At 52.6% G+C, this 15,340-nt stretch overlaps 1 protein-coding gene across 3 annotated transcripts in view; it reads right to left on the reverse strand.

The window, feature by feature from the left end:
- Ap2a2 (adaptor related protein complex 2 subunit alpha 2) overlaps positions 1-8,580 on the reverse strand; it is a 78,746-nt gene extending 70,166 nt beyond the window's left edge. For 2 of the 3 annotated variants that reach the window (XM_070009764.1, XM_070009762.1), the window contains exon 1: positions 8,369-8,579. In XM_070009764.1, the coding sequence (XP_069865865.1) occupies positions 8,369-8,435 (67 nt within the window). In that variant the 5' untranslated portion in view covers positions 8,436-8,579. Of the gene's footprint in view, positions 1-8,368 lie in introns of all 3 variants that reach the window. The other variant, XM_070009763.1, reaches the window with a different exon arrangement.
- Positions 8,581-15,340: the final 6,760 nt, after the last annotated feature.

Below are 15,340 nucleotides of genomic sequence, written 5' to 3' on the forward strand. Positions count from 1 at the left end.
TTTACATCAGGTTAAGCACTTACACAGATGACCGCTGAGAAAGGGGTGAGGGCAGCATTCCTACTTGTTTTGCACTCGTTTTATCTTCCTGAAGTTAGGGACTGCATCAGACACACTTTCACAGAAAAAGAACGTGGACTCAACAAGGGCATACACAAACAAAAGGCATTCCTGAGTTTAACTTGAGTGGGCTTTTGTGCTCTCCTCTCCTGTTCTACTCTGCTGTCCCCTGGGCCAACCCCCCTCCAGAGAAGTCCCTCAGAGCAGGGGCCATGTCCTCCATTCCCATGTCCTGAGGCCCCCCTGCACCTAGTTTTGAGTGCAGAAGGTATTGTAGACAGAGGACACTGGGGAAACCGGACCGGGCACCTCAGGGAACTAGAGATGTGCTCTGCCTCTTGGAAGCCTGTAAGCATTTCCCCAACAGGCCCAGACTGCCCGTGCCCTTTCTGAAATCTGAGACCAAAGCCTCTCTCTATGAGGATGCCAGCACATGGCATGTGTAATACCTGGCCTCCACTCTGGGTCAGTTTCCTGTAATGACTGGAAGCGTGTGTGTCTGTGTGTGCATGCACACATGCACCTCATAATAAGGCTTGAACCCAGGGCTAGGGTATTCTACCTTAACTTTTTTTTTTTTTTTTTTTGGTCCGTCGTGGGCCTAAACTCTGGGCCTGTGCACTGTCCCTCAGCTCTTCAGCTCAAAGCGAGCTCTCTATCACTTGAGCCACAGCACCACTTCTGGCTTTTTCTGCTTATGTGGTGCTGAGGAATCAAACCCAGGGCCTCATGCATGCAAGGCAAGTACTCTACTACTGAGCCACCTTCCTAGCTCCTCTACCTTACCTTTTTTGCTCAAGGCTAACACTCTACCACTTGAGCCAAACCACTACTTTCAGCTTTTTGATTAGAGAGAAGAGTTTCAAACTTTTCTGCCCCAGTTGGCTTCAAACTTTGATCCTCAGATCTCAGCCTCCTGAGTGTAGGTAGGATTACAGGCACGAGGCACTGGAGTCCAGCAGTATTTTTGTTTTTTGATATTGTATTTTTATTTGTATTTTGTTTTGTTGGTTTTGACAGGGTCTTGTTATGTAGCCCAGGCTGGCTTTGAACTCCTCCTCCCCACCCCCCCACCCCCACCCCCACCCCCACCCCCGCTGCCTCTTCAGGTCTGGTGTTTTTGCAAAGTAAATCTATTACAAACTTAAGACTTATTTTGGAACCTTATTAATTCTGAAGTTTGTGCTTAGGGAGGTTGGCCTCATGCTCAAGAGCCTGCAGCAGACATGTTTGGTTCTAAGGAACTCAAGGCCTTCCTTGCTAGTTCATACTACACAATAATCTCTACTCATAATAGTGCAAGGCCTTTTCAAAATACTGTTTTCTGTATCATGCTTCTAATTATCCCTTCTGAACTGACTCATCTGATTTTTGAAGAACCAAAGAAACATCATCTAATCCAATAAACGCCCTTTCCAAGAACCATGACTACAACCTCTCATGCATACTGTTGCCAAAAGTATCAGAGTGGAAACCATTCTAAGAGGAAAGAGAACAGATGCTAATAAGCACCTGACGCTGGAATAGCTACCACAAGGAAGTCTGACTTGACACCAAAGAAACAGAGACCCCACGCTTTGGGGGAGTGGGGAAAGCTGAACAGCGGAGCACTTCTGGGAAGCTGCAACCATGGGCCAGCTGAGGGAGCAACTGGAGCAGACTTCCTTCCTCATCCCTCTCCTTGCTCTGCCCACACATTTCCCAAATCAGTTTCTAAGAAACATGAATTACGCAGAAGAGTGCAAAAGGAAATATGCAAGAAGAGCATTCTTTTCTCAAAGTCAGCACTTTTTAAATGGACAGTCAGAAAAGACAAAATGGACCTTTAACTTTGAACAATTGCTATTTTAAAAATCCAATACTGCGGGCTGGGAAGGTAGCTCAGTGGTAGAGCGCTTGCCTTGCATGCCTGAGGCCCAGGGTTCGATTCCTTAGCACCACATAAGCAAAAAGAAAAAGCCGGAAATGGCGCTGTGGCTCTAGTGGTAAGAGCGCTAGCCTTGAGCTGAAGAGCTGAGGGACAACACCCAGGCCCAGAGTTCAGGCCCCAGGACCGGACCCAAAAAAAAAAAAAAAAGTAGGGCTTCTACTAAAAGCATGTAACTTTCATGCAAGAATACAATTAAGCTAGATACCAGTGGATCAGGCCTGTAATACTAACTACTCAGGAGTCTGAGATCTGAGGATCACAGTTCATTTTTTAGTTTGTTTGTTTTTTGCCAGTCATGGTGCCTGAACTCTGGGTCTGGGTACTGCCCCCTGAGGATCACAGTTCGAAGCTAACCCAGGCATGTCTCGAGACTTTCATGTCCAATTAACCACTCAAAAACTGGAAATGGCACTGTGGGTCTAGCCTTGAGCACAGAGACTCAGGAACAGCACCCAGGCCCTGAGTTCAAGACTGCCAGTGGAAAAAATAAAAATTAAGCCAAACTATCAAAGTCGGAAATCATCTATATACAGTACTCCCATCCATGGAGTCTAGTGCTGATAAGACAACAGCAACGCAGGAAGACAGAGGGTATGAAGGCTGAGGGTATGGCCCAGAGTTAGTGCTCTATGTGACTCTCCTTCCATACGTCCCCTGTGTAAAGGCAAACAAAAGTTCCAAAATAACTAAGTAATAAACAAGTTATTTTCCAATATCAGCAATGCCTTTATTTCTTTAAATCCATTGCTTGTTGAATACAATGCCAATTAACACAACAGCCTATATGAATCTCACCGGACCACCAAGAAAACAGTCAGTCTCCAGAGGTTATGTACACATCCATTTACACAACAACCCTGAGATGACAAAATTACAGAACTGGAAAACACATTAGTGGCTGCCAAAATGGGGGCAGTACATGTGGCTCCAAGGGCTGGCAGGAAGAAGCTTTTGTGACGATGTGACAGTTGTGTATCTCTCTATGGTGCAATCACACACATGCACACACATGTGAGTATATGTAAACTAGTAAGATCTAGGGCCTGGGGACGTGGCTTTAGAGCACTTTCCTAGCATGATCCAAGTACCATAAGAAAAGGTAAAGAGGTAAAGTATTTTTTTTAATGATTTCACCCCTCTACCCTGCCCTTTCAGATACAACTCTCTACAGGCCCCTTCTTGGGGCCCAGGAGAGAAACTTGGCTACCTGACAGTTTCTAGATGTGCGGTGCTTGCCCTGTGAACTTTACAGCAAATGATTCTACTTGTGGTTTCTAACCCTCCTCATTCTCCCCCCAAAAACGCCTAAACTGTACAAGGGTTTACAAACATATTAACGTTCTCTGCTGGAGATAACACTTGAGGGGAGCTGTCCCCACAGACGGCACGTGCCTGGGGAACCTCGTGGTGTTTGTTCGGGGCCCACCGCTAGCTTTTTTGGCACCTCCAGGTTCAACCGCTAGTCTGACTTCGGCTGTGCCCACAGTAGTGGCCCTGGTGCCCAGCATTGCTCCAGCTCGAACTCATGCTGGAAGGAACCCCTCCTCTTGTGGGGAGACCAGTCCCTCTGTGGCCCAGGAGCCACCAGGCCACCTGGCAAAGCCTCCAGATGCTGAACTCCTGATGCTGCTTCTCAGGTACTGTGCAAGGAGGATAACGCCACTCACATCAGGTGTAGCAATTCTCCTCTACCACATCCCCACGTCAGGACAGGGAACTGCTCCTCTGTGGGGTCTGTGGGACTGCAAGCCCGTCCAAGCGCTTGCTGCCCCGTTTGCCGGAGGTCTCTTTGGCTTTGGGTGGCAGCCTCAGGGTACCAGCTGCAGGCCATCTGAGATGCACCACTTGGAAACCCAGGAACTGGGCCTCCCCAGTGCCACTCCCACAGCAGCTCACCAAGGAACCTGCATGACCCCCTGCCTCAATTTTTGTCAACCGCATATGCTAATTATCTTAGCACCATTGCCATCAGCCTCCACCTCCCCTCAAGCCTGGAAAGAGTAGCTCTCCACCAGGGGGTGTCTTGCTCATCTATCAGCATGTGCTTGGCCTTCCTGCAGGAGGCCTGATTTGAAGCTGGCCATGGCCAGACCTGCGCTCTTGACCACCCAGCAGTGACACTCTCTCAGGAAGCACCCAGCCAGCCCAGGCCAGGCCAGGCCAGAGCAGTATGGGCCCTGGGCAGAGGAGGCTGGTAGGCTCAGGCCACCTGGCACCTGCTGGACCTGCCATGCGCCACCCTAAATAATGAAATCTAAACAGCCAGTGATCTGCACCGGTGACAGTTTACCCTGCTGAAAGTAAGAGGTCTACAGCAGGAGGGGTTGTGTGAAGGATGCCAGGAAATTCCCTATGTATTTTGTTGTTGTTGTTGTTGGTTGTGGGTCTTGAACTCTGGGCCTAAGCACTGTCCCTCAGCTCTTCAGCTCAAGGCATGCGCTATACCACATGAGCCACAGCACCACTTCCCATTTTCTGAGTGGTTTACTGGAGATAAGAGTTTCATGGACTTTCCTGCCCGGGCTGGCTTTGAACCACAATCCTCAGATCTCAGCCTCCTGAGTAGCTAGGTGTAGGGAGCCGAGGCGAGACTCCGCCCACTCCCTTGCAGTTTTGAGGATTACCACTCCAGACGGTGCTTGGCGGGACGCCTGGGCTGTGCGCGTGCGCGAGCAAGGTAGTGTCCCCAGCCAATCCCATGACACCTGGTGACGGTAAAAGGCAGGCGACCAACAATAGAAAAGACCCGTGTTCGAATTCCCTATATAAGCGGCTGTATTTCGGGTGCACGCTCTCTCGCGCCCAAGCTCTCCTACAACTAAAAGGCTCTCCAATAAAGCGTGATCTGAGAAGACTCCTGGAGTGGTGGTCGTTTTTTCCTCGCTGGTCGAGTAGGCGGTCACTACAACTGGTTAAGACGGATAATGGCCCTGCTTATACTTCCCATGGTTTTCGCGCCTTTTGCGCACAAATGCAGGTTGCCCACACCACCGGATTGCCCTACAATCCTCAAGGACAAGGTATAGTGGAAAGAGCTAATAGAAGCATAAAAGAAATGCTTCAAAAACAAAAAGGGGGAGTTGCTGAGTCCGCGTCCCCCAGGGAAAGACTTTCTCTTGCGCTCTTTACCCTTAATTTTTTAATTCTAAATGACAACGATCAGTCTGCCGCAGATCGGCATATGACAAGAGACTCCATGGATACTAAAGACATGGTTATGTGGAAGGATGTTATTAATAATAAATGGTATGGACCGGATCCGGTAATAACGAGATCCAGGGGAGCTGTTTGTGTTTTTCCACAGAGTCAAGAAGTACCTCACTGGGTGCCAACGAGACTGACCAGGCCGGTGGAGACTGCAGCAGAACCCGCTCTTGAAGATGCAGCTGATCTTCTTGCTGTTAGCAACAGTGCTAATAGCAATCCCTGTGATAGCTAAACCGATGATGCTGTGGGATGTCACAATTTACTGACTGGATTGCCTCTGTGGTGTCCTTTGTCAAAGAGCGGGTGGGAGTTGGAATGTTTTTAGCCTGCTGCTTGGGAGGATGCGTGGTCTGCCTATGGTTGGTCTGTCGCCTTCGAGCCCAAACCAGAAGGGACAAGGTTGTTATCTTGCAAGCATTAGCCGCTTTGGAGAGTGGATCCTCACCCCAGATTTGGCTGTCGGCCCTGAGAGGCAGTTAAGCCTTACCATCCTGCAGAGCCTTAGCACCCCGAGGGATCAGGGGATCCCATTGCACCGGGACAGGTATGCAATTTGCAATTTGGGACAGGGTGCCAGGCAAGTGCACTGCACTTGAGGAGATGGTTCTCATCTCCTCAAGAAGAGCATGCTGGGTTGCAAGTGGGTTGATGCCCAAGATCCCACCTCTGCAAAAAAGGCATCGGACGGGCCTGGTCATCACTGGGGAAGGCGCCCCTCAGGCGAAGGCCAGTGCAAGGTCCTCTCATTAATGTCTTAGACAGAGGCCCAACCTCTACTCTTACCTGTTGCCATAAAACAAAGAAGGGGGAACTGTAGGGAGCCGAGGCGAGACTCCGCCCACTCCCTTGCAGTTTTGAGGATTACCACTCCAGACGGTGCTTGGCGGGACGCCTGGGCTGTCGCGTGCGCGAGCAAGGTAGTGTCCCCAGCCAATCCCATGACACCTGGTGACGGTAAAAGGCAGGCGACCAACAATAGAAAAGACCCGTGTTCGAATTCCCTATATAAGCGGCTGTATTTCGGGTGCACGCTCTCTCGCGCCCAAGCTCTCCTACAACTAAAAGGCTCTCCAATAAAGCGTGATCTGAGAAGACTCCTGGAGTGGTGGTCGTTTTTTCCTCGCTGGTCGAGTAGGCGGTCACTACAGCTAGGATTATAGGCATGAGCCACCGACGCCCGGCTTCCCTATGTATTTCTTCACAACTTCCTGTAACTATTTCAAAATAAAACACCTAAAATCAGTCAAAATAATATATAGTTGCTGGATACTAGTAGCTCACACATATAACTCTAGCTACTCAGAAGGCTGAGAGCTGAAAGATCCAGGCTTGATGACAACCTGGGAAGAAAAGACCAGAAAACTTCATCTTCTACTAACCAGTAAAAAGCCAGGCTGGAGGCATAGCTCAAGTGGTACAGCACCAGTCTTGAGCAAGAGGACCAAAACAAAGGACTGAAGGTTTCCAACTTCAAGCCCTAACAGTGGAAGGAAAAAAAAAAAGGGTAGTATAAAAGGGCATGGGGGAGGAGGGAGAATGGTGTCTGGGGTGACTGATCAAAATGCATTTATTCATAATTGGGACACATTAAAACAAAACCCCTGAACAGCTGATGTTAACAAAAATAAAAGCAGCTTAGGAGAAAAAAATAGTACTTAATAAAAAGGGCTAGAATTTTTTTAATGACAGCTCAAAGAACTAGTTTATTAACTCCCATACACTTAACTACCAAACTCACTGGTCTTAGTTGATTGGGAAGCTGATTGGGAAGAAACAAGTTCATTTTATGAGCTTATCTGCTCCCTAAGCCACAACACAATGGTGCCTCTTCAATCCTGGAGCAGGTTCATGGCTGCTGATGCCAAGAGCAGACTACTAACCAGACATACAAGCCGATGCCAGGCAGCATGGCTCACGTGTTCATCTGTCCTTTACCTGATGCCCACCATGCTAAAAACAGGTCTTCATGAAAGAAGGGAGCTACAAGGCAGAGGTGAAATGGGCCTGGGACGGCACTTCAGCTGAATCCCACCCATCAACACTTAGGCTCAGTTACCGGTGGCTTCTGGTCACAGGACTGGTAGAAGAGCCAGGCTGACCCAGCACTTTGGGGTCAGGATCAAGGACCCTCGGCTCTGGGGACCTGAGGATTCCTACCATCCACCGTTACAATGGGAATCCAGAAAGCACAAGGACCCTCTTACCTCCACCGGGGAATCAAGCCCAGGCTCCGTCTGGCTCGCTCACTCAGGGCTTCTGAGGGTCACTCAGGGCTGACCTCTCACACAGAGTGCGTGCCAGACGATGCTAAGAGCGAGATTCACAAGCGCCCACTTACAGGGCTTATCGTGCAGGGCCCCCCCAGCCCTGGCGGAGAAGGCTCCACCCAAGGAGAAGAGAGGGAACAGGGACGGGAGGTGGGAACAGCAAGGCGGGGCCGCCTGCTGCCGACCGCGCACTGGCCCCGCGCGGGTTCTCAGCCAGCCAGAGCCAACTCTGCCTCCTCGCAGTGTCCAGCGCTGCGCAGCATCCTCGAGCCGGACGGGCCATCCCGACGGCCCGGCCGGGCGCAGGCCTGTCCCCCCGGCCATCCCGACGGCCCATCCCGACGGCCCGGCCGGGCGCAGGCCTGTCCCCCCGGCCATCCCGACGGCCCATCCCGACGGCCCATCCCGACGGCCCGGCCGGGCGCAGGCCTGTCCCCCCGGCCATCCCGACGGCCCATCCCGACGGCCCGGCCGGGCGCAGGCCTGTCCGGGGCGCCGGGGGCTCCCGGGCCGGGTACCAAGCCGGGCTCGCCATCCGCCGGGCCGCCTCTTCCCCACAGACCCGGCCGAGCTGCGCCGTCGCGAGGGGCCCCGGCCAGGCCCGGCCTCGCAAGTCCCCCACACGACTCCCTGCCGGCGCGGGCCCGGAACTCCTCCACACACCCGCGGCCCGGCGTCCGGGTCCCCCGCGGGGCGCGCCCCGGGCGGGGGGCGAGGCCCCCAGCGCCCTCCCCGGGCGGCCGGGCCGAGAACCCGCGGCGCGGAGGGGGCGGTGACGTCAGCGGGGGCGGGGGCCGGAAGCCCCTCGGCGGGGCGGCGGGCCGGACCCCGCGCCCCGCGGCGGCCCCGCGCCCGGGCGCCCACCCCCCGCCCCGCCGGGCCCCGCCGCGCGCCGGACACTCACAGTTGCGGATGTCGGAGATGAAGACCGCCAGGCCCCGCATCCCGTCCCCCTTGGACACGGCCGGCATTCTCGCGAGCCCGGGCGGCCTCGGCGGCAGGCGCGGGGAAGGCGGGCGCCGGCGGGCGGCGTCGAGCGCTGGGCGGGCGGCCGCGGGCCGACTCGGAGCAGCCCCGGAGCGCGAAGCCGCCTCACCACAGCCGCCGCGGGCCCCGAGCGCCGCTCTCCGGGCGCGCGCGCGCACGCACGACGCACGCTAGCCCTCGCGCGGGGGGGGGCGGCGTGCGGCGTGCGCGCGCACGCGCCGAGAACCTCGCTCCCGGAGGCCGCCCCGCGGGTCCGCGTCCCCGGGGGAAGGCGGGGACGGAGCGGGGCGCGGCTCCCCGTTATCGCCGCGCCCGGCCCGCGCCAGGCCCCACGCCCCAGCTCGGCGGCCCGCTGTGTCCCAGCCCCGGCTGGAGGCCGGCCCGGCGATGCCGCGAGGTCCGTGGAGGAACGGCTCCCGGGGGGCAGGCCTCCCACTGAAACCAGCTTTTAGTCCGGAGCTCCTCTGTGGGTGATCTCCTAAGGTTTTTGGCCGTGCTCTATAAGATGATTAAAGAAAAGCATTACACGTGCACTGGTGGCGCACGCCTGTCATCCTAGCCACTCAGGAGGCTGAGATCTGAGGATCACAGTCCAAAGCCAGCCCGGGCTGGAAAGTCCATGAGACTCTTACCTCCAATGAACCACCAGAAAATCAGAAGTGGCGCTGGGTCTCGAAATGGTAGCGCACTGCTAGCTTTGAGCAAAAGAGCCCAGAGACAGCTCCCAGGCCCTGAGTTCAAGCCCCACAGCTGACAACAAAAATAGCAGGCATTGCCCAAGTCAGGCACCAGTGGCTCAAGTCTGTAATCCTAGCTAGGGGGAGGCTGAGATCTGAGGATTGCAGTTCAAAGTCAGCTCAAGGAAAGTCCGTGAGCGTTAGCTGCAGTTAACCACCAGAAGTGGAGCAGTGGCTCAAATAATAGAACAAGGCTTGCACACAAAAAGCTCAGGAACAGACGCTGGGAACGTGGCTCAGTGGTAGAGTGCTTGCTTACCTAGCATGCATGAAGCCCTGGGTTTGATTTCTCAGTACCACATACACAGAAAAAGCCAGAGGTAGTGCTGTGGCTCAAGTGGGTCTGAGGGCAGTTGGCTTTCTGCCACAAGATGTTTATTGGTGAATCCTGCTTTACAGGGAGCCCAAAGCGATTGTAAAGTGACTTCAGCTGGGAGTGGCACAGATCAAAGAGCACAGATGCAAGGGGTGGGGGACTGTGTGTCCAACTTTTAGTTAGTTCACAGGCCCAGTAAAAGCACCTTTTGGGTCACCTCTCAGACCACATCCTTGAAGAGACCCTCCTGGACCCTGCCTCCGAGCCCCACAGTCATCCTGTCACACAAGTGTGCCAAGAGGTCCTATAGAGCCCAACAAATGACCACAGGAAAGACACATCCTGCCATCCGCTGCTCCCCAAGCCCTGTGACCCCTCCCTGCCCCTCCCATCTGGAGTAGGAGCCTGTGGTCTTCGCTGACCACAGTTACTGTCAGCAAGGAAGAGGCCATCTTCATAACATGCAGTGCTTGGAAACACTTTAATTTCCCTGCATGTCACGTCCATTGCAAAATTGCTGCAATGAATAAACAGACTCCCAGATGTCCTCCAGTGGTGCTGCACACTGGACGGGCCACCTTGAGGCCAAGGGAGCTGGCCTGGGGTAAATGGGGGAAGTAAAGGCCCAATCCTCACTTCCAACAGCCTCCTCCTCCTCCACTAATCCTGGGGACCTAGATGTCAAGTCCCAAAATCACACACCCTGAGGGGGAAAACATGGGCCTCGTGGACTTCAGGAAGTTGAGCTCACTGGCAAAACTCTACAGTTTGTAGGTGAATGCAGACAGTAGGCCCAGAGAATGGCCCTTTGCCAGCCATGCACCAGCAATCGCGCATCCCTCCCTCTTCTTGCCTCTGGTGTCAAAACATAGTTAAGATGTCAGAGATTCTAGAACCATATTCAGAGAGGGGAATTTGCTAGCTTCAAAGCTTGATCCTGCCTGGCCATCCCCAAGGGGACCCCTCCCAGCAAAGCCTTGGAACTGTGTAAGTTACAAAAGGAATTCAGGGGCTGGGAAGGTGGCTCAGTGGTAGAGTGCTTGCCTTGCATGCCTGAGGCCCTGGGTTCGATTCCTCAGCACCACATAAGCAAAAAGAAAAAAGCCGGAAGTGGCGCTGTGGCTCAAGTGGTAGAGTGCTAGCCTTGAGCTGAAGAGCTGAGGGACAGCACCCAGGCCCAGAGTTCAGGCCCCACGCCCGGACCCAAAAAAAAAAAAAAATGTACAAAAGGAATTCAGATGGGACCTGTTCAAGGAACCCTAGAGGTGGCCCTTTTGCTCCTTCTTGGTCAAGAAAACTCAAGGCCAGGGCATGGCTCCGGTGGTACTTTACTACCTGGCCAGCACAAAGCCAGGAGTTCAAAAATCAGAACACCGGAACTAGCTGGGTGCCAGTGGCTCACACCTGTAATCCCAACTACTCAGGAGGCTGAGATCTGAGGACCGCTGTTCCAAGCCAGGCCAGGCAGAAAAGTCCCCGTAAGACTTACCTCCAATTAACCACTCCGGAAACAAGAGGTGCTGTGGCTCAAGTAGTAGCATGCTAGCCTTGAACACAAAGAGGCTCAGGGACAGCACACAGACCCTGAGTAACTGACAAAAACAAATTTAAAAATACCAAATGGCTGGGAATGTGGCTTAGAGGTAGATTGCTTGCCTAGAATGTGTGAAGCCCTGGATTGATTCCTCAGTACCACATACACAGAAAAAGCCAGAGGTAGTGCTGTGGCTTAAGTGGTAGAGTGCTAGTCTTGAGCAAAAGAAGCTCAAGGACTGTACCCAGGCCCTGAGTTCAAGCACTAGGACTGGAAAAAAAAACAAAAACAAAACACCAGAACCACCAAAAAGAAATGAGTAGGGGCAAAGGAAGGAAGGAAAGAGAAGAAAGGAAGGAAGGAGGGAAGGAAAGTAGGTTGGTTCCAGGCCTGGTCAACTTCACTTGATTTGATTTTAAGAGGCAAGTTGGGACCAAAAGGCAGTATATCCGATGTTAGGCCTCGAAAGAACATAATCCTATCTTCCAAGACCTACTTCCTGATGATTTGGCAAAACTAGGGAAAGAGACATCCATCTCCTGGTCAGGGTTTACTGAATGTTGGGTTGGACACATTGATTCCTAGAACCCCAGTTGCTATCAGTTAACTGCTCAGAGGGTTGGCTTAGGGGCAAAGGGTCACCAAGATAAACTCCAGCTAGGCCTGAGTCTGTCATCACTAGATTTAGTGGTTAAACTATTCACTGTGATTCTAGCCACTATGCCTGTAATCCTAGCTACTCAGGAGGCTGAGATCTGAGGATCTGGTTTGAAGTCAGCCTCAGCAGGCAAGTCTGTGATATTCTTATCTCCAATTAAGTCTAGAAGTCTAGAAGTCTAGAAGTGGGGCTGTGGCTCAAATGGTAGAGCGATAGCCTTGAGCAAAAAAGCTAAGGGGCAGCTCTCAGGCCCTGAGTTCAAGCTGAGGCACGAGAACCTCAATTTCAAGGCCAGTCTTCCCTATATATCCAGATGCTGCCTTCCCACTGGGGAAAAAGAAAGGTAAGAATTGAAGAATATAGAAAGAACGGAGAAACTAGGAACAGTGATTGGCCAATGCCACAGTAAATATGCAGAGAATGCCAGGAACTCTGATCTTTTGGCCTGTTGCTCACAGAAGCAGTACACCTGGAAAAGTCCCTTCAGGGTCACACAAGAACGCTCTAGAGGCGGCTCAGCAATGGCTTAATTCCTGAGGACTTTGGTCATTGCATCATCTGGGTCATTACACCTGCTAAGCAGGAAGTAGCACGTACCCTGGAGCCTTGGGGAGATGCAGGCCCTCTAATGGCACAGATTGCTGGCCAATTCCTCTTTCTGAAGCTGTTCCTTCTTACGGAATCTCCACTCCTTCAGTAACTGAACTTTTGATTCAGTAGGCACCATGCAGAATAAAGACTATTTCTAGTCTGTATCACCAGGCACCACCAGCTAACCACGGAACATGGAGGGAGGATGTGTGAATTACTAGAGGCTACCAGAACAAATGCACAGCCACACACAGCGGACACTCACTCTCTCACTGTCCTGAAATCTGGGAGTCTTGTGTTTAAGGTGTTAGAGATGGCTTCACCCGAGGCCTCTCCCTGACTTCCAAAGGACACTTTCTCCCTGTGTCCTCCCTCATCCGGTTGTCTACTGGATGTGTCTGTCCTAATCATTTTTTTTTCTTTTTTTTTTTCTTTTTTTTTGTGGGTCATGGGGCCTGAACTCTGGGCCTGGGCACTGTCCCTCAGCTCTTCAGCTCAAGGCTAGCATGCTACCACTTGAGCCACACCACCACTTCAAGTTTTCTGAGTGGCTTATTGGAGATAAGAGTCTCATGGACTTTCCTGCCTGGGCTGGCTTTGAACCATGATCCTCAGATCTCAGCCTCCTGAGTAGCTAGGATGACAGGCATGAGCCAACAGCACTCAGCTCCCTTGGTTTTTTGTTTGTTTGTTTTTTGCCAGTCCTGCGGCTTGAAGTTGGCCTGGGCACTGGGCGCTGTCCCCTGAGCTTCTTTTGCTCAAATCTAGCACTCTACCACTTGAGCCTTGAGCCACAGCACCACTTCTGGATTTTTCTGTTTATGTGGTGCTGAGGAATGGAACCCAGGCTTCATGCATGCTAGGCAAGCACTCTACTACCAAGCCACATTCCCAGCCCCTGTCCCTTAGCTTTTTGCTCAAGGCTAGCACTCTACCACTTGAGCCACAGCTGCGCTTCCAGGTTTTTGCTGGTTACTTAGAGATAAGAGTCTCTCAGGGGCTGGGAGGGTAGCTCAGTGGTAGAGCACTTGCCTCACATGCATGAGGCCCTGGGTTTGATTTCTCAGCACCACATAAGCAGAAAAAGCCGGAAGTGGCGCTGTGGCTCAAGTGGTAGAGCACTAGCCTTGAGCTAAAAAGCTAAGGGACAGCACCCAGGCCCAGAGTTCAAGACCCATCACACACACACACACACACACACACACACCCATCCCCTCCCCTATGAAGCTCCTCTTTGCCCTCACATCAGGAACCCATGACCTCTGACCTCCTGAGATATCTGTCCAGAAATACTCCCATAGACCTTCCCCATCAGGCCTGCCAGTGGGCTTGCTGCATGGGCTGGATTTTACAGCAAATGGTCTGTCCAGACCAGACCCACCCCTCAGGCATTAAACCCTGGCTCCTTCTCCTACAGGCCCAACCAGCACGAATTGAAACAGCTTTAGGAAAGAAAACACATTGAGACAATCACGAGGTTCTTTCCACACCACAGAATGGTTTTCCTAGGACTGCTCTGATATTTGAACCTGACCCAATGCACACCTGCAATCCTAACTATTCAACAGGCTGAGATCTGAGGATTGCAGTTCGAAGCCAGCAAGGGCAGGTAAGTTTGTGAGACTCTTGTCTCCAATTAACCACCAGAAGCACAACTGTGGCTGAAAGTAATAGAGTGCTAGCCTTGAGTGAAAAAAGCTCAGGGCAGTACCTAGCATGAGTCCCTGCCCCAAGACTGATGAAGAAAAAGAAGCAAAAAACAAAACAAAACAAAAAGAACAGGAACTTATTTCTTCACAATTTTAGAAGCCAGAAGTCCAAAATCAAGGTATCAGCCGGATAGGGTTCATCTAGAGATCCTGAGATGGAGTCTCCAGGTGCTAGTGATCCTGGGCTTAGAGCTATGGCCCCTTTCCTGTCCCCACTTGCACATGGCCATCTTACGTCTCTGTCTCAAAGCTCATTCTCCCGTCTGTGTGTGTGTGTGCCCGTTCCAGTGACAGGGCTTGATCTCAGGGCTTCAGCTCTCCTGTTCACCCAGGACTGACACTTATGACTTGACCCACATCTCCACTTCCAGCTTTTTACTGGATAACTAGAGATAAGAGTCTCAGGGCTTTTCTGCCTAGGCTACCTTCAAACCTGGATCCTTAAATATCAGCTTCCTGAGTAGCTAGGATTATAGCGGGAGCCACTAAAGCCCAGCCTCTCTTTCCCCTTACAAGGACCTGCGTCACTGGATTTAGGGTTCACCCTAATCCAAACTCCATAACTTGATGACATCTGCAGAGACCCTTGTGTCCAAGTAAGACCACACTCTCAATCGTTTTGGAGACAGTGCACTAGAAAACCCACAACCGCCACCAAGCCATGCTGCCTCACCGTCCTTATCAACGCCACACCCAGACCTCTGCCCTTTGTCTTCAGGCATTTTGGATCCTTTAAGAGATACAGAGGAGCAGAGAAACCCCTGATGGAGGCCTGGAGGCATACAGCCCCTTGCAAATTCCAAATGCACAAAGCATGCCATCACGTGACATGACAGATGCCTGCCCAGCTGCTGACCCGACGTCTGTACCCAGCTATCACCCTTGCCAAGGCCAGCAGGGCCCACATGTGGAATACAGACAGAATCTGCTGTGTTGGCCCTGGAGCTCCATCTGGAAGCTTCTGCTGCATGTGACTGAGCCTGCTTCCTCCTTCCCCGTTGCCTGGATTTGCTTATCCCAGCACCCAGAAATGATATCTCTGCAGCAGGGCTTGCTGGTGTGTGTCCCCACTCGGGGACTCCCAGCCCCCACAATGGGATATCTGCAGGCCCAAGAACGACAGGATGTTGTCCACACTGAACCTGCCCTCCGGGTCACCGAGGCCAGGGTTCTGGACGGAACAGGAAGCAGTCACGGGCTACACTGTCGGGAAGGACCTAGCCTATGCTGACTTGGCAAATGAGGACTGGCCTAGGGCCACCAGCAAGGCGGGCCTTTACCCTTGCTTCCTATCCAGGGCCACTGGCCCTGAGGCTCCACAGCCCCGGGCCATCTCCAGCAACC

This window comes from Dipodomys merriami, unplaced genomic scaffold, assembly GCF_024711535.1.
Source record: "Dipodomys merriami isolate MVZ:Mamm:240054 unplaced genomic scaffold, mDipMer1.0.p SCAF_78, whole genome shotgun sequence".
In the NCBI taxonomy this organism is placed as follows: Eukaryota; Metazoa; Chordata; class Mammalia; order Rodentia; family Heteromyidae; genus Dipodomys; species Dipodomys merriami.